At 42.5% G+C, this 18,329-nt stretch overlaps 1 protein-coding gene across 6 annotated transcripts in view; it reads left to right on the forward strand.

Annotated features, from left to right (window-relative positions):
- Positions 1 to 718: 718 nt before the first annotated feature.
- The window catches only part of Tp53bp1 (tumor protein p53 binding protein 1), a 73,016-nt gene continuing 55,405 nt past the window's right edge, over positions 719 to 18,329 (forward strand). For 4 of the 6 annotated variants that reach the window (XM_023711096.1, XM_004623358.3, XM_023711104.1 and 1 more), the window contains exons 1-11: positions 719 to 830; positions 1,386 to 1,570; positions 1,771 to 1,858; positions 2,100 to 2,184; positions 7,420 to 7,550; positions 8,127 to 8,285; positions 8,880 to 9,009; positions 10,812 to 10,978; positions 12,191 to 12,320; positions 13,267 to 13,361; positions 17,683 to 17,891. In XM_023711096.1, coding sequence (XP_023566864.1) covers positions 824 to 830; positions 1,386 to 1,570; positions 1,771 to 1,858; positions 2,100 to 2,184; positions 7,420 to 7,550; positions 8,127 to 8,285; positions 8,880 to 9,009; positions 10,812 to 10,978; positions 12,191 to 12,320; positions 13,267 to 13,361; positions 17,683 to 17,891 — 1,386 coding nt within the window. In that variant the 5' untranslated portion in view covers positions 719 to 823. The remainder of the gene's footprint in view (positions 831 to 1,385; positions 1,571 to 1,770; positions 1,859 to 2,099; positions 2,185 to 7,419; positions 7,551 to 8,126; positions 8,286 to 8,879; positions 9,010 to 10,811; positions 10,979 to 12,190; positions 12,321 to 13,266; positions 13,362 to 17,682; positions 17,892 to 18,329) is intronic. The other 2 variants (XM_023711097.1, XM_023711103.1) reach the window with 1 other exon arrangement.

Here is an 18,329-nt window from a genome sequence, read left to right on the forward strand (position 1 = left end):
AAAAAAAAAAAAAAAAAAAAAAAAGACAACAACGATGAATGTAAAACTTGAAATACCTTCCAGCCTTCCAGACTGGAAAGGGCAACGGGAAGCAACATGGCTTACAGGAACCTCAGACAATGTAAACAACAATAACCAGACCAAACCAAACCAAACCCCCAACCCCCAACAACAAACGAGTAACTGGTAGAGATGTAAGACAAGAAGCTTCAGACCTCTTGAATTCAGGAGGAGGGCCACAAAAGGGATTCCCGCTTAATCCAGGTAAACCTCCAAGAATTTTCTCTTTCTTCCATTTCAGCAGCTCTGAGGTCCCAGCCCTCCTGAATCCTTTTCTTTATCCTTTTATTAGAAAGCGGAGAAACTCCTCCACGGGAATGAGTGAAGGGAAGGGGTCTTAGGTGAATGCACTATACCAAGTAGAATCTCAAATGTCTGAGTGCTGGTAGATACAGCCGTCCTGGAGATAAGGGATACATGTCGTGCCCTCTCAAGGTCCCTGAGGTTCATGGATACTGTCATTCTCCCGCTGTACTAGGGGAGGGCCTGCACTGTCCCCGCTGCCATGGAAACGCGCCGCCGAGTTCCTTTTTCTCCTGTGGGGCGGAGCCTTCCCCCGCAGCCACCTATCGTTCCACAGGGTTTCTTGAGTGGCGGGCAGCAGCAGTGAATGGGCGGCCTGATACTGCGTGACGCGACGGGAAAAGGGGGAGCTCGCGGCCCGTGGCGGCGGCGGCGACAGCGGCGACCCGGGGATCGAGCTGGAGGGATCTGGGGAGCGCGTCGAGACCTCTAGCTGGAGCTCGAAGGACCTCCCGCCGGGATGCCTGGTACAGCCCGGGGGAAATGGGGCGCCGCGGGCTCCAGAGGCGTGGGCCAGGAGTCGGAGGGGACGGCGGCCCGGAGGGGGCGGGGTGGCAAGCATGGCGGCAGGGCCGGGGAAGGGGCTGCAGGCCCGGGAGGGGGCGGGGAGGCCGGGCTGGGAGGCCGGTGGTCTCGAGCAATCGCGAGGGGGTGAGGGGTTTCCCCGAGCGGAGATGGCGAGCAGTCTTTTGGGGGGCGGTGGAGACGCCAGAAGGACGTAGTGAGAGTTGTGGGGGGATGGAAAAAAGGGGCGGGGAGAAGAGGTTAGGGAGGAGGGGAAAGAGTAATGAAAAGGAACAGAGGAAGGATTGGTAGGCTCGTTATAAGTAGCGAGGAAATGGGGGTGCTTGGGAGGTGCGACAGGAAAGTGCTCGCAGTGATTACAGATAGAACGCGCCGTCCGCGGATCCCTGGACTGGGCTCTTCTCAGCTCCTCTACTTCCTCCCCATTATTTAGTCTCAGAATGCGTGAGGAAGGCTGGTAGGTTACACAGAGCTGATCTTTTGTTATTCCATTCCAGGGGAGCAGATGGACCCTACTGGAAGTCAGTTGGATTCAGATTTCTCTCAGCAAGATACTCCTTGCCTGATAATTGAAGATTCTCAGCCTGAAAGCCAGGTTCTAGAAGATGATTCGGGTTCTCACTTTAGTGTGCTTTCTCGACACCTTCCAAATCTCCAGATGCACAAAGAGAACCCTGTGTTGGTGAGGGATAACTTGTTTGAAAATGATCAAGCAGATTTGAGTTTTCTAATGCGGACCAACCAGTAAAATTAAGTGGTTAGAGGATTACTATCTTTTGGATAAAGTTGTTTGGGGCAATGGAATAAAGATAGTCACAAAAAGTGCGTTTCATTTTGGACTGTTTGTACGTTGTGTCCACATTGTGTGTGTATATTTTCTAGGATGTTGTGTCCAATCCTGAACAGACAGCTGAACAGGGAGACCAAAATAGTGGGTTCAATGAACATTTGAAAGAAAACAAAGCTGCAGGTGAGGCGTTTAAAGCCGTCCTTTCCCTTTGCATTTTTGTAGGTGCAGTTGGATGGGGGAGGGCCCTGAACAGGAAAGGCCTGTGCTGAATGCGTTTAAGCAGGTCTAGTGCAGTTCCTAGTAAGCATGCAAAATCAGGATGTTGTAATGTGGCTCAGTACGTTGGTATTCAGTGTTCCTGAATTGTATGAAAGTTTAGTGGTAAGTGCTGCTGGTGCTAATATGCACTCATTTTTTTCAGATCCTGTGGATTCTCCTCATTTGGATACATGTAGTTCCATCAGTCAGGTCATTGAACAGTTACCTCAGCCGAACAGGACAAGCAGGTATACTAGTATTTGAAGGAATTTATATTTATTTATTTATTTTATTTTAATTTATTTATTTATTTATTTTTTTAGGAATTTATATTTAAATGGACTTATTTGTGTTGAGACGGGGGTCTTGCTTTGTAGCTTAGGCTGGTCTCAAACTTTAAGGGATCCTCCTGTGTCAGCCTCTTGAGCGCTGGGATTTCAGGTGTGCGCCACCATGCTTGGTTATTTAAATTTATTAACAGATCAACTCTTATCTGTATTTATTGTCTCATCCCAGGGATAAAAGGATTAATTTTTTTTTGTGTGTAAACTAGGGAATGACATTTGAGAATTCTGTAATCTTGTGTGTAGTACTGCCAGCTGGAAGCTCTTTTTTGCAAGTAGCATTTTGTATAGTTGCAGTAGTCAAACTCATGTATCCTATGCATGTAATGCATATAAAACAAAATAGGCATTTTTCGTCATGAGAAAACACAGCTGAGAAAATATTAGGTGTACTGTTAGACATCAGCCATTCAAAATACTTCCCCACTGTTAGACCCAGGTGTGATGCAGACACTAATTTGTTCTACGTCTTATGTATATTTTTACAGTGGCCAATTTTTTTTCTGTTCGTCCTGTTAAACTCTATATTGATTGGTTGATTTTGTGCGTGTGTGTGTGTGTGTGTGTGTGTGTGGTATGCGTGTACATACAGGGAATCAAACTCAGGACCTCATGCTTGCCAGGCAGGCACCCTAGAACACTGTACTGTGTTTGACATATAGTCTTTCTTAATTCGATCCTTAAAGGAGCTATACAGTGGCAACATTATATTACTTCCATTGTACAGTATAGTGGGAGAAACTGATGGGCAAAGAAGTTAAATACCTGCTGTGGAGTACAGTGTTAGTAAGTGGCAGAGCTGGGTTTGGGATTTGTTGCTTTTGACTCAAATGCTTCCTCTTTCTGTGGATCCTTTGCTTCTCAGTCTTCTGCCCCAGTTTGCCTCAGGTCAAAGGAAACGGAGTCATGAGGCTTGGAGGTTGGGAGCTAGAGGAGAATGGTAGCTTGAAATGGTTCAAGAATATTGTTTTTTTTTTTTGAGACAGAGTTTCACTATGTAGTTCAGGCTGGCTTGAACTCACTTGTGTAGCCCTGGCTGGCCTCAAACTCATGGTGATCCTCCTGCCTCAGCCTCCAGTAGCTCTTCAGGAGCACATACAGACTTAGCTGTTCTTAGGGCTCAGATTCCTGGTTTGACTCAGTGGGCTGGAAGTATGCATGCCCCATTATGAATGAAGTGCTGTTGGAGAAGTTCCACGCTACTATTTTTGCTTTTCTTTTTTGTTTTTTTGAGACATGACCTCCCTTTGTACCTCAGGCTGGCCTTGAGCTCATTGTGTAGTCCAGCCTGGACTCAAACTCAGTGCGATCTTGCTGCCTCAGTCTCCCAAGTGGTGGGATTATAGTTTTCCTTTTCTGCATCAATATGATTGGCTAAGTTCAGTAAATATTTGAGTGTTTTGGCATGTACTTTAAAGGGGCTTTGTTGTCATGGTGCTTATAATTTAATGAGGGAGACTGATATTAATCAAGCCATTACATCAGTAGCTGTTTAGTTACAATAGTGATCATTTAAGAGGAAAAAAATAAAAAATACCTTAATGAGGGGATTGTGGGAGCAGCTCTACACTATAATTCAAACAAGAACCATAATTGGCTGGGTGTGGTTGGAGGGCTCAGGGGCAGCCTGCAGGGTGACAGGAACCTCCTGATGGTGTGAGATTCAAAAAAGCCAGAAAGAGCTTGAAGGTGATTCTAAAGAAGTGAAAGTTCTCTACAGCATATGCCTATGCTGCTTTTATTCATTAAAGCATTTTTTTTTTTTTTTTTAAATGTGGTACAGGGTCTCACTATGTAGATCAGACAATAGTGATTCTCCTATTTTCAGCCTCCCAAGCACTTTGATTGCAGGTGCGTGCCACCATGCCCATTCTCCCTCGAGGTCTCAGTATGCCCTAGGGGTGGGGCAGGCATGGCATAATGCAGATTTTTGACAAAAATGACTTCTTGGGAAATGTCCTGTATCATAAAATTCCCCCTCCAATCGTGCCTTACCTATTGATAATACCTGACATTCCTATGTTGGGAGTATTCTATAATGTGGAAAAAATATATATTTCATCATGAAACATTTAAACAGTTGAGATAATTGTAGATTCACATGCTGTTTTAAGAAATAATAGGGCCGGGGAGATGGCTCAGTGGAATAAGCGCTTCCCTGGCAAGGGCCTGAGTTCAATCCCCGGTTCCGCCAAAAAAAAAAAAAAAAAAAAAAAAGAAAAAGAAAAAAAAAAGAAGAAATAATAGAGTTAGTTGGGTGTAGTGGCACATACCTGTAATCCTAGCTACTGTGGAGGCTGAGGCAAGAAAATTGCAAATTGGAGGTTGGCCTGAGCTATTTAGCAAGCCCTATCAAAAAAAAAAAGGTGGGATGAAACTCAGTGGTAAAATGCTTGTCTGGCATGTGTGAGGCCCTGGGTTCTGTCCTAAGTGGTCGTCCCCCACTCCCAGAAAAAGAAATAGATTCTTTGGTAACATTTTTTTGAAACTGTAGTATGATATATATATGTGTATATATAATTAAAACTTATTATTTCTGTTGTTTTTTTGAGGTAGGGTCAAATGCCATTCATTCCATTCAGGCTGGCCTTGAGCTCACTTCGTAGCCCAGGCTGGTCTGGAACTTGGAATGATTCTTCTGCCTCAGCCTTCCAAGTGCTGGATTATAGGCCTGTGCCACCATGCTTGGCTTGTTGACCTTTTTGCCTAAAAATGTGAACATTTTTTCCCATGTGAATTAAAGCAATAACATTTTCCCAACCTAAACCTATACATGTGATAAAAAGAGTACGTGCATGTTCTGTGTGTGCTTGCTTTTATGAGGGCCTGAGTGGTTTGCTGTTGACTCATAGTTCCCCTTTCGCGTTCATCCCCCATGATAAATACATCATCTTACGTGTTTATAGAACCCTTATCACACAAAATAATTCCGTAATATCTAATAATACTGTTCGTTTTCAGATTTTTGCAGCTGTGTCAAAGGTGTCTTATATTTTGTTTTATTTGATCGAAGATCCAGTATAGGTTCATATAGTGAATTTGTTTCAGACATTTTATTTATTTATTGCTTCAAACATTTTAAATAGTGGTGTAAGATTTTTTGAGCTGAATGTGATGGTGCACACCTATAATCCACCCCCTCAGGAGGCTGAGGCAGGAGGATCCCTGTGAGTTCAAGGTCAACTTGGGCTACAAAGTGAGAACCTGTCTCAAAAAATTTTACTTTATAGATTACAGATTTATTTATTTTTCTCATACTGAACCTACACATTATTAAGACAGTAAACATTACTTTTAAGGTTCTTTCTACTTTTCAAATTTCTTTCTAAAATTGTTAGAATCAGTAGATATGAATACTTTCAAGTTCTTTTTTTCTTTGTAGGGACTGGAATTGAATTCAGTGCTAGGAATTGATTGCTTAAGTTTGAGTATTATACCACTTGTCTACCCCCAGCTCTAAAACTAGTTAGATTTTTATAAAGTAATTCTGGGGCCCTGGCCTTACATGTCCTAGGCAGCGTGCTCTACCACTGAGCTGCATCCTGAGCCGCTTTAACTCTTTTTTTTTTTTTTTTTGCAGAACCGGGGATTGAACTCAGGCCCTTGCACTTGCCAGGGAAGCGCTTATTCCACTGAGCCATCTCCCCGGCCCCTCTTTTTTTTTTTTTTTAAAGACAGGGTCTCGCTACGCAGTTCAGGCTGGCCTTGAGCTCACTTTGTAGCCCAGGATGGTCTCAAACTTGTAGTGACCCTCCTGCCTCAGCCTCCCCAGTGCTGGGGTAACAGGTGTGCACCACTGTACCTGGCTACTTTTCTTTCTTTTTTTGTTTTCATTTATGTATTTGGTACAGGGTCTCACTGTGCAGCTCAGACTTGTAGTGATCCTGCTGTTTTCAGCCTCCCCAGTGCTGGGATTATAGGCATGCGCTGCCACATCCAGACTTGTTCGTTGGCCCTGTGTGCCCCCGGGGCGGGGCCGGCTTGGCACGTGGACTGGGGATTGAACCCTGCTTCCTGCACTTGCCAAAGCAGGCACTTAGTCCTCTGAGCTGTCCCGCAGGCTTCCTTTTAATGAGTTGACTGTTGTCATTTATTTGTTTATGCTAGGGTTCTTTGTATGGGTTCTTTCTTTTTTCTTTTTTGAAATAGGGTCTCACTATGTAGTTCAGACTGGCTTTGAATTCACTATGTAGCCCAGACTGGTCTCAGACTTGCGGCAATCTTTCTGCCTCAACCTCTTGAGTGCTGGAATTACAGGCAAGCGCCACCACATCTGGCTTGTATGAGTTCTTTATTTTGTTATTCTAATTGTAATGAATATAAATGTTGTATATAGTTTACATTTATTACAGGTATTTTTTCCTGTTTTATGTTTTGTCTTTAGTTTTACTATTTTTTTGCTGTGGTGTTGATTTCCTTTTAAATACATGGGCCTAAATTTTATTTGGACACTTTGATTCCACGTATTATAGTTTTGTTTTTTGTTTTTGAGACAGGGCTTTACCATGCAGTTCAGGCTGGCCTAGCTCACTTTGTAGCCCAGGTTGGCCTCGAACACATAATAATCCTTCTGCCTCAGCCTCCCTAGTGCTGAGATTACAGAAAAGTGCCACCACATCCAGCCTATTCTAAGTTTTTTTTTTTTTTGGTGGAACCGGGGATTGAACTCGGGCCCTTGTGCTTGCCAGGGAAGCGCTTATTCCACTGAGCCATCTCCCTAGCCCTGTAAGGTTTTTTTTTTTTTCCCCGTAAGGTTTTTATATCAAAATATTTTCTATGAATTTTGTCCATCTTAATAGCTACTGTTAGGGGCCGGAGAGATGGCTCAGTGGAATAAGCGCTTCCCTGGCAAGCGCAAAGGCCTGAGTTCAATCCCCGGTTCCACCAAAAAAAAAAAAAAAAGCTACTATTTTTGAGATTCTTCAGTATATTTGTGTCTTCTGTTTAATTGCTGTGTTACTTAATTCAGTACAGGTTCTGCATTGGTAACCTTCTAGGTGATTTCTATAGAGGGGAGCACTCAAGGGAGGAGGAGGGTTTGGCTAAGAGGTAATTGATGTGTGGGGAAGATACAGTAACATTCAGGGACTTCAGTGTCCCAGTCTCTTGGGAACACATGTTTGTCCTTCCACTGTGTAGTGTTCTGGGAATGTCATTGGAATCTGTTCCGGCGGTTGGGGAGGAGAAGGAAGATGAGTTGGAAGAGAAGGGGAAAGAGGAAGTAGAAGAAGACCCTTCAGATGCTGCTGCACACTGCCTTGGTGCTGAAGGTAGCCTGTGCTTTGTTCTGCAGTGTACTCTTCTGTGTTCCTTTAACATGAGTGTGGAGATGTTTGAGTTTGTTGGTACAGGTTCTAGATTTCTCATGACTAAATTGAGTCATTAAGAAATTTGCTTATCATGTAAAATAATCCATCTGATTTGTCTAAGAATTGGTAGCTCATTGAATAGTTCCCTTTGTGCATATTGGCTCTTTTTCCCTTTTAAATTTTCTCTGCCTTTCTTTCTTTTTTTTTTTTTGTTTTTGTTTTTGTTTTAATATTTTTGGACTCTGAATGGCTTTTTGTGTGGTTATGGGTTATGGTGTGTCTTCGGAATGTAGACAGAGTCTACCATATTCCAAGTTTTTGCTTCGTTATGTATTTTCCTCTTCATTTTAAAAGCATTTATTCTTGCTTTTTCCTGGGAATTGAACCGAGGGTCTTGTGTGACTCCTTTGGGGAAGTATTTTTGGGGACGGGGTTTTGATGTGAAGAACTTAACATGATCTTGTTTTGCCAAGGGACAGTAGCTTGCACCTTGACAATATTGTGGGGTGAGTCCTAACTGCTGACATTTTGTCCTAGATACTGCCTCATCACAGCTTGGCTTTGGGGTCCTGGAACTCTCTCAGAGTCAGGATGTTGAAGAACACATTGTGCCATATGAAGTAGACAAAGAGCACGTACAGTTAATAACCACCAGCTCTGGTTACAGCAGGCTGGCAGATGTGGATGCAGATACCGGTATGAAGTGCTTTGCTCACTTTTGGAGTTCTTTTTTTTTTTTTTTTTAATTTCTTTTTTTGGTACAGGGTCTCACCATACAGCTTGGACTCATTGTGATCTGGTGGCCAGCATGGCACATCCAGGGTTCTGGGGCCAGCATGGCATGTGGTACTGGGAATCAAACCCAGCTCCATGTGCTTGTCAAGCAGGCGCTTAGACCACTGAGCTATGTCCCCAGCCCACTTTTGGAGTTCTTTATGATGTTTTCTTCCTTTGATAAGTTTTATACCTGTCCAAATTAATATCTTAAGCTTATCTAGTAAGTTTGCAGTTAGCTGATAAGTGCTTGATGGCTTAGAGATTGTTGAGAGTTTCTGTAAGTAGTTATTGGTTGCTTTCCCTTTTGGAAAGTATGCATTTATGTGTATTTTAAGTTGGACTTCTTTCTAAAATCTTTGCATTTTAAAACACTGGGACGGGCTGGGAATGTAGCGTGCTTCCCTAGCGTGTACTGGATCCCAGGTTTCATTCATCTAGGACTGCTTCTAATACTTTGGATAATGTCTCCTTCTTGTCACCCCCCCTTTTGTTTCCTTCTGCACCTTCACGCAGTTAAGCATGAAGAGCTGCCCAGTGAAGCTATCCCTGTGGCAGAACAGCCCGGCAAGGACTGCCCCGTGCCGACCGCACAGCCCGGTAATGTGGTGCATATGGTCGAAGCACAAAGTCCAGCACAGGCAAGGTAAACTGTATTTTCTCCTTTCCTTGCCTTTCCCTTTCCCCCTCCCCTTCCTTCCCTTCTCCCTTCCCCTCCCCCTCTCTGTAGTTCATAGATTTTTTGCTTTTGGGTTATACTACTTGTATGTTGCTGGTAGATACTTCTTTTAGGAATTGTTGACTTTTTTTCCTCTTATGCTTAGCATGTTTCTGGTCTAATAGGAAGAGTGATTACTTGTAAACATTATTTATGCAGTCTCATTGCGTCCTCATCGTAATTTATGCCTTTCACAGAGGAGATCTATTGCTGCTGTAACTAGTCCTGCTGTCACTCTTTGGTGGCCACTTGTCCTGTTATCTTTGTGTACAGAGACATTGTCTTTAGAGGAGGTCTTTTTAGCCTCTCAGGTGTTAAGAAGAGGCACAAATATATTTGAAAATTTGCTGTTTCAACACTCCAGCACCCACATTGTTTTGGATCTTTAGGCATCCTGCGTCTGGTAGTTTATGGGGAAGATAGATGTAGGAGCTTTTCTAAGTCTTTTCAGCTCTTAATTTGGTAAGAATTGGGTAATACACCCACCTTTCCTCTATCTCTGGTAATTATTTTATCCAAAATAGTTTTTATTTTTATTTTATTTTGGTGGAACCGGGATTGAAATCAGGCCCTTGCGCTTGCCAGGCAAGCTCTTATTCTGCTGAGCCATCTCCCCAGCTCCTAAAACTAGTTTTGAAAACGGGACTTATTTCCTTTAGAATCTTTTGTTGGCTGGGGCTACATAGCTCAGTGGTAGAGAACTTGCCTAGCATATAGCAGAGGAGAACTGGGAGGATTTCATTTTGAATAAATATTTGGTTTTGTTTTATAATTTTCTTCAGTAGAAAAAATGGGCTGTGACCTCCTAAATAAAGTCGAATGTCAGGAATTGTCTTTCTAATATACAATACATATCAGCTGCATTTTTAGATTTTTCTTTTTTCCTTTTTTTTTTTAACCTCAGACAGGGAGGACTATGTAGTCCAGGCTAGCCTTGAACTCACAACTCTCCTGAGTGCCAGGATCACAGGCATGCACCACCATTTCCGGCTAGGTTTTCCCTCAGAAAGTTCTCCTTCCAGCTCTTTTTGCTATCTTGTTTATTCTGCATAGCAGTAGGGTAGGTGAAGTCTCTAGCAAGGGATCCTAATGGTTGTTGTGCCAGGCAAGGTGGCACATACCTCTAATCCTGGCTGAGGCAAAAGGATCGTACATTTGAGTCAGACTGGGGTGGCTTAGCAATTTAGTGAGACCCTGTCTCAAAAAGGTGGGTGGGTGGGTGGGGCCAGGGTTAGAGCTCTGGGACATAAAGTTTTTTTACATGTTGAGTAGTATCAGTGCCAAGTGCCGAGGGGTCCTGGTTTGCAGCTTGGCTGAGTAGATGAAGTGGATAATTCACATCCGGGACTTGCCAGGGAGGACCACTGTTGGACTGCCCACCTTAGTGGCAGCATTGTGGTCTGGATGAAAATGTTTCGTACAACACTAGACACCAGCTTGTGTGGCGGAAATCTCCAAATCACACCTCAGAAGTCTTGCAAAGCATGCAGCTTGGCAGTGAGGTGAACTGAAGAGAGGTGTTGCTATGTGTGAGACCCAGGCGACTTTGAAATGGGCCGAGGGCTTTCTAGACTCACTTACTTTGCTTTCAGTGGGTCGTGATATAGATTATAGGTGCTGGGAATTTTGTAGTTATTAAAAAAAAAAATCCAAAACAGGAAAAGCTTTTCAGGGAACAGATGAAAGACTGAATTGAGCAACCTTTTCTCCTGGTGGTATGACTTTCCTAGGTTAGAAGACCTGCCTTCTAGTCCTAGAGTGTCTCATGCTGCTATGGAAACAAAAGAACAAACGGCTGTTCCAGAACTTCTGGAAGGTGGATTACAGATTCAGAAGTCACCAGAACCTGAGGTGTTGTCAACTCAGGAAGACTTGTTTGACCAGAGCAATAAAACAGGTATAAAGGATGATTAGTTGTTACAGCCAGCTCCTCTTCTCCAAAGATCTGAATTTTTATTTTAGTCCTGAGCCTAATGTTTAAGTTAGAAAGCAATTGTAGAGATTTGTTGACTTGGTGATATGAAAGGAAAATGTAGCTAATTAGAGAGAAGGGCTTTGGGGAATTTTTGCTCTTTAACATTTTGAACGTGATTTTCTCTCGGAAATAAAGTTACTGAATAACAACAGCTAATAAAGTAAATTTAGGATTATAGATAGGATAAGCCATTTTACTTGGGTAATGGGCTACTTATCTGTTTATTAGTTCACCTACACCTAAAAGACAATGAAGGCTTCATAGAAAGAACATAAAACTTAGAATAAAACTGTGATTGTTTCATACACTTTTATTCCCCAGCCCCCTCCTTCCAGAACCTCAGAGGGCAGGCAAGTGTCAGCAGTAACCACCCAGATACAATGTGCTTTTTAATGAGAAGGGACTGTGTTCCTTTACTGTCTTGTGATGGCACTTGGTGTGCAGAACAGGTGACCAGAGAGCCTTTTTTTTTTTTGTTTCCTCACTAAAGCTACGAGGTTGTATTGAAGGAATTTCTTTACATTTAGGTTGAATATAGTTGATATTCTGTCTGTTGCTAAGGAGAAGGGACCAATAGGAAGCTTCCTAATATAAATCAGCTGCTCCTCTTTTCTTTTATTAGTACATGAGTATTTTCCGTCTCCTCTGGGGAGGCCCAAGTTCTAATCATGAAAATTGCTGCGTTCGTACCATCAGGTGTCATGCGCATTGTTTTGACTCCTCCCATCTGCATCTTGGCATGAGCTTTACGTCACCTTAGGTAGACGTGGGAATAAAAGGCTCGCTTGCTGTTTTATAATAGAAGCATCACAAGAAAGAAGAGCAGCCCAGCAGAGGTATAAGGATTCTGGCTTTTCCTCTCCAAGTTTAGATTATGACAGAAAGGATTCAGGAATGTTTTTCTTCACTATTTTGTTAAAGAAACCCATAATGTGGGGGGGTTACCAGTGACCAAAGATTTGTCTCATTATGGCATTCCATTAATTGTACTACAGTTAGAAAAAAATTTCTGCCCTCTCAAAACATGGTCAGTAATACGGATATTACTGTTTTTGTAGTGTTTTTTTTTTGGGCAAATCAATAATGTCTGTCTGAGAAGTAAATGCAGCCAGAATTTCTTTTTTGTTTCCTCAGTAGCCTCTGATGGTTGCTCTACTCCTTCAAAGGAGGAAGGTGGGTGTTCTCTGACTTGCACACCTGCTACCACTCTGCATGTGTTGCAGCTCTCTGGCCAGAGGTCCCTCCCGCAGGAGAGTCTGTCCACGTAAGTAGGCCACACAGCTGTGTGTGAGGGCTTGGGCTGAGGTGCAAGGAGCTGAAGTTGCCTGCTAGTCCAGAATTCTTACTAAACCAAAAAGTAGAAATCAGGCCTTAGACTTCCTAGTGTAAGGATTCAGTGAAATGACCAGGAGACAGATAGATCTGTTTCCCATGAAGAGTCTTTGTAACAGTAGATCACAGTTTTCCCCAGGGTGGAAAAGGCCTAGTTATTTAGAACGTATTACACAGCCCAAATAAGCATTCTGCTGTTTTCTTTTGCCAGCATTTCTTCTCAGTTAATATCATAGGGCAGAAAATAGGTTGTTACAGTTAGCAGTAGTTGAATTTCTTTATCTCAGTGGTGTGGCAGGGAGGTTTGCTTTTTGTTTGTTTGTTTGTGTTTGTTTTAAAATAAAAATATGTAGTCTGCCTAGTTATGCAAAAATGGCATTTTTAAAAAATGTCTCAGGGGCTGGGGAGATGGCTCAGTAGAATAAGCGCTTCCCTGGCAAGCGTTAGGGTCTGAGTTCAATCCCCAGGTCAGCCAAAAAAAAAGTCTCAAATCTTCAGTGATGTTATTTTTTAGCACTTGCTCATTGTTTTTTTAATCATGATGTCCTTGTTTCTAGTCATCCACTTTGTCCTTTTTTTTAAAATGAGAAATGAAGCCAGGTGTGGTGGCATATACCTGTAATCCCAGTACTTGGGAAGCTGAGGCAGGAGAATTGTGAGTTCGAGGCCATCCTAGGCTACACAGTGAGCTGAATGCGAGCCTGAATTACATAGGAGTAGTTTTTTAGTGGTTCTTCCACCAGTCTCAGGTGGTTGTTGGAGAGAAATGCTATTAGGTATTGATCTCAAGGACTTAAGAATTTTTGCTATTACAAAGTAAAAACAAATATGGAAACTGGCTGTGGTAAAGTAACCTGTGATTCTCTCTTTATATAAAGGAATTCCTCAGACCTTGTTGCTCCTTCCCCTGATGCTTTCCGATCTACCCCTTTTATCGTTCCTAGCAGTCCCACAGAGCAAGAAGGGAGAAAAGGTGAGCATTCTTGATCTGTCTGTTAACCTCAGGTAGAAGAGGAGGCTGGGGATGTGGCTAGTGGTAGAGTACTTTTGTAGCCTGCCCAAGGGCCTGGGTCTCATCCCCAGTTCGGCAAAGAAGAGCGGAGCAGCATTATGTTCTCTGCCATTCACAGCAAATTTCCAGCCTTTTTTCTCTGTACTTCCCAACACTCTCCCACATCCTGTTTATAGACCCAGGTCTCTAACCTTCAGGGGGATGAGCTAGTGCTAAGTGTTCATGTCAGTACTTTGCTTGGATTCTTCTGAGAGCTTAGTATTGTTGACTCAATCCCCCCCCCCCCCCCGAACCGGGGATTGAACTCAGGCCCTTGCACTTGCCAGGCAAGCGCTTATTCCACTGAGCTATCTCCCCAGCCCCTGTTGACTCAATTTTTTTTTTTTAAGTTTATTTATTTTATTTTATTTGTGTGTGTGTGTGTGTGTGTGTGTGAGAGAGAGAGAGAGAGAGAGTGGCCAGCTCAGCCCACCAGGGGGCGGGCTGGCTGGCATGTGGTGCTGGGGGATTGAACCACGGTCCCTGTGCTAAGCTTGTTCTAAATAGGTGCTTTAGACTACTGAGCCATCTCACCAGCCCAAGTTGACTAAATTTTTATAAAGGCCATTAAGGGAAAATTTTTATCTCTTTCAAGTCACTGCAAATGAATTAGTATGGTGAGGATCAGGGTTTTTTATTAGTGTTCTACTAGTTTCCAGAAACGTATTAACATTTCTGGTGAGAGAGAACTGATGATTGTTATTTTCACTGTTCAGATAGTTTTATCCAAAGAGTAGCTAGGAGCAGGAGGTGGTAAAATTTTTAATTTAGTCATTTTCTCCTTTAAGGACTTACCTTTTTTTGTATTACTTTATTACAATTATTTTTTAATGTATTTGGTGCAGGGTCTGACTATGCATCTTGCATTTGTAGTGATCCTCCTGTTTTAAGCCTCCCCAGAGCTGGGATTACAGGCATGGGCCACTACACCCCATCTCAGTGACTGGCTCAGTATGCCCAAGCTGGTGGGTGGCATGTGGTGCTGGGGATGGGGATTGAACCCTGGTCCCTGTGCTTGCCTAAGCAGGCACTTAGTCCGCTGAGCTATCTTGCCAGCACTGTACTTTATTCATAAGAAAGCCTTTTCATTCACCTAGTTTTGTTTTATTTGCTTTTGATGGTACTGGGTGATTAAACCCAGGACCTGTGTATGCTAGGCAAATGCTCTGATGCTGAGCTGCATCCCCAGCCCTTTTTATTTGACTTTGAGACAGGGTCTCATTGAGTCCCTCAGGCTGCCCTTGAGTTTGATGATTTTTCTAGCCTTAGTTTCCTGACCATCTGGGATATAGCTAGGTGTGTACTTCTGTGTCTGGCTTAACTGGTTTTTCTTAGTTACCTACACCTCTTTTCCTCTGCTCTAAGCTCCTACCCAGTCATTTAACATATTCTGAATGACCAGTATTTCTGTAAAGTTTTTTCTGATAAATTCTATGATTGTCTCCTTTATTTATTTATTTATTTATTTTTTTTGGCGGAACTGGGGATTGAACTCGGGCCCCTACTGAGCTGTCTCCCCACCCCAATTGTCTCCTTTTTATTCTTTTCATGTGTCAGTAATTGTAGCCACTTTTTATTGAGCACTGAGTGTGTGTCACAGACTGTCCTAGGTGCTTCCCGTTGGTCCCAGGTGCCTGTCTGTGATTTTTCATACTGAAGCTTCACAACATGTAAACAGTAGGTGCCGCTTTTCCTGTGTCTTACAGATAAGGAAATGGAGGCACAGGGCCACTTCGTGGGTGATGAGATACAGAGCTAGGATTTGAACTTGGGCGATCGCCTCCCAAGTGTGTGCCCTTGTTGGTCACCTGCGTGTTTCCCGTGACATTCTGCTGTCTCTGCTTTAAGTATAGTAATTATGGAAATGCATGTAGCTGTTTTTTCACATGAATTTATCTGCAGAATGACATTGTCTTCTGCCCCAACATTTGTCTCCAGTCGTTTTCTTTAGAAATCCCTTGTAGTAGCCAAATAAACTACTGGCATCCTAATCATTTTTTTTTAAAATTTATTTATTTATTGTGTGTGTGTGTGTGTGTGTGTGTGTGGCCAGCTCAGCCCACCAGGGGGCGGGGCTAGCTGGCATGTGGTGCTGGGGGATTGAACCGCGGTCCTTGTACTCTGCTAAGCTTGTTCTAAGTAGGTGCTTTAGACCACTGAGCCATCTCACCAGCCCCTGGCATCCTAATCATAAAATGCTGAGTAACATCTTTAAGGTAAAGCCATCCTATAAAAACCCTGTTAGTGCAAGTTAAGTTTTGTTAATTCTTAGAACATTTTTTCCCCATTTTTAATATGCATATTAAAAATATATAAAAAGGATTATATTAAAAATGCTTTTTCCCTGATTAGGCTTCTAATAATACTCATTGTAGAAAATGTATAGAATAATACTCATATTGTATACAGTAATACTCTAATAATATTCATGTAGAAAATGCATAGAAAACTAATAAGAAAATGAAGTGACCTGTAATACCACACTCCAAATTTAATTACAGTTAATATTTGGTTATAGTCTTTTGAGTCCTTTTTATGCATAAATATAAAAACGTATTTTACATAGTTGGCATCCTATTGTGTATATGATTCAGTTTTTTCCATGTAACATATTATCATTGTCAGTATATTTCAGATTTAGTGTGTTTGCTTAACATGTGTATCAATGTTTGTGAGACTATATATGCTTTTTATATTTGGTTTCTGATGTCTTATTAACCTTTATTTCCTATATATTACCTAAAGTAGTGGGTCCTTAATGTGTTTCGTAATGACAAAAAGATGTCACAAGGTGAGGTGCAAATACTGAGCACAGCTGTGGCAGTGCCCTGTAGCACAGATGCCCAGCCAGCAGTAGGTTGGCCCGTGAGGTGCAGGCCAAGCTGAGCAGCAAGTGTAGGCACCCAGGCTGGGAGAAGAGAGCCCACAGCGTGGTGTAGACGGGGAAACCACTGCTGTAGGGGTTCCTGCATGATCTGTAGGAAGCCTGGTTGGGCTCACGCTGTAAGACAGCAAGAAGGCTGTCGTTGTATGCTGTGAGAAAGCACATGTGTTGTGTGTGTTTTCTCTCGAGTAGTTTATCTTGGTTTTAGGGATTTCTTAGATCTTTGATGCATCAGTGTTGCTTGGCATCAGTGGGTCTTTTCCTTCCCTTTTGTTTGTATTGGCTTCTGCCTTGTACACTTAGCAACTGTTAATGAAAATGTAATGAGTTCATAAATACGTACGTATCACCTTAGCGTGGTAAACAGATTCACTGCCTTTCAGATCCTGGAGCTTAATATGTAATGGTTAAGTGGCATTAATCTGGCTATTCCTGCACAAAATGAGAAAAGTGAACTCTGTAGAGTTAGGAGAGGGGCTGAGGAAGAGCCAGCCATCTTGTAAATGGAGAGGTCTCCCCAGATATTAGTGTGTGTTTTTATTAGTACATGTTTGCAGTGTATATCGACTACATTCATCGTGTCGAATTGGCGCACTCACACAGTGCGTCTTAGTTCTTTTTTTTTTTTTTGCGGAACTGGGGATTGAACTCAGGCCCTTGTACTTGCCAGGCAAGCGCTTATTCAACTGAGCTATCTCCCTAGCCCCCTTTTTAAAATACTTTTGAAGAGTAAAAGCAAAAACAAAGACAGAAACATACAACAATACATATGGTACAGATTTTCCAAACAAGAATAGCAAATTAACAATGGTTGTTATATTACGTATTTTTATTGTCAAATCTGTTGTTCAGATGGACAGATACATGTCTTAATTTTTTTGGCGGAACCGGGGATTGAACTCAGGCCCTTGTACTTGCCAGGGAAGCACTTATTCCACTGAGCCATCTCCCCGGCCCCTTAATTCTTTTTATATCCCTCCCCTCCCTTCATCTCTTGGTCCCTTTCCTATTTGCAAAACCCAAATTTTAACCTAATAGAAGCATGTTTACTCCTTCTTCCCCTCTCTTACCCCAGGAAAAAATATTACTAGGAAGCAGTCTATTATTGTTTTTCTGAAAGTTAAAGTCTTTCTTAAAGACAGGGTTTCACTACAGTTCAGGCTGCTCTGGAACTTACTATGTAGCCCAGGCTAGCCTTGAACTCAGGGCAATCCTCCTGCCTCAGCCTCACAAGTGCTGGGCTTACAGGCATGTGCCATGATGCTCAGGTGAAGAAATTTGTATAGAATTATTTTTAGTGGTGCTGGAACGTGAATAGTATTGACAAGTGATTATTTGGTTTTTCTCTTTTAAAACCAGACGAACCATTAGATATGTCAGTGTTGACTGAGGGCGGGGTGGAGCCTTTTCAGAAGAAACGCCCAGCAAGCGATCCAGTGCAAATAGAAAGCACAGCCCTCCCACCTGCGTGTACTGTGTCTCCCCAAGTGTCGGCGCCAGTGTCTCAGAGCACACCAGTGTTGACCCCTGGCTCCCTCCCTATCCCATCACAGCCTGAGTTTTCACATGTGAGTATTGTACAGTTTCTGTTTTCACTTAACATCATTTTTTTGGTCATTGTTAAGCAGCTTTAGTAGGTATAATGTATAAACTGTAAAATTCACCCACTCAAGTGTATTATTTAGTGATACTCTCATAGATCTATAGAGTTCTGTACCTGTCATCACAAGATTAAAACATTTTCAGTCACCTAACATCTTTTTTGTCTTTTTTTTTTTTTTGAACCGGGGATTGAACTCGGGCCCTTGCACTTGCCAGGGAAGCGCTTATTCCACTGAGCCATCTCCCTGGCAGTCACCTAACATCTTAATACACTTTTTATATTTAAATTTTGTGCTATATCTTAAGCTTTTTGAAAACATTATTGTGAAATTGAAAGAGGTCATGTATCATCATTCTGCCTTACAACTCCTGTCTTTTTTTTTGTACCAGGGATTGAACTCAGG

The sequence above is a fragment of the Octodon degus genome, unplaced genomic scaffold (genome assembly GCF_000260255.1).
Source record: "Octodon degus isolate 3935 unplaced genomic scaffold, OctDeg1.0 scaffold00002, whole genome shotgun sequence".
NCBI lineage: Eukaryota > Metazoa > Chordata > Mammalia > Rodentia > Octodontidae > Octodon > Octodon degus.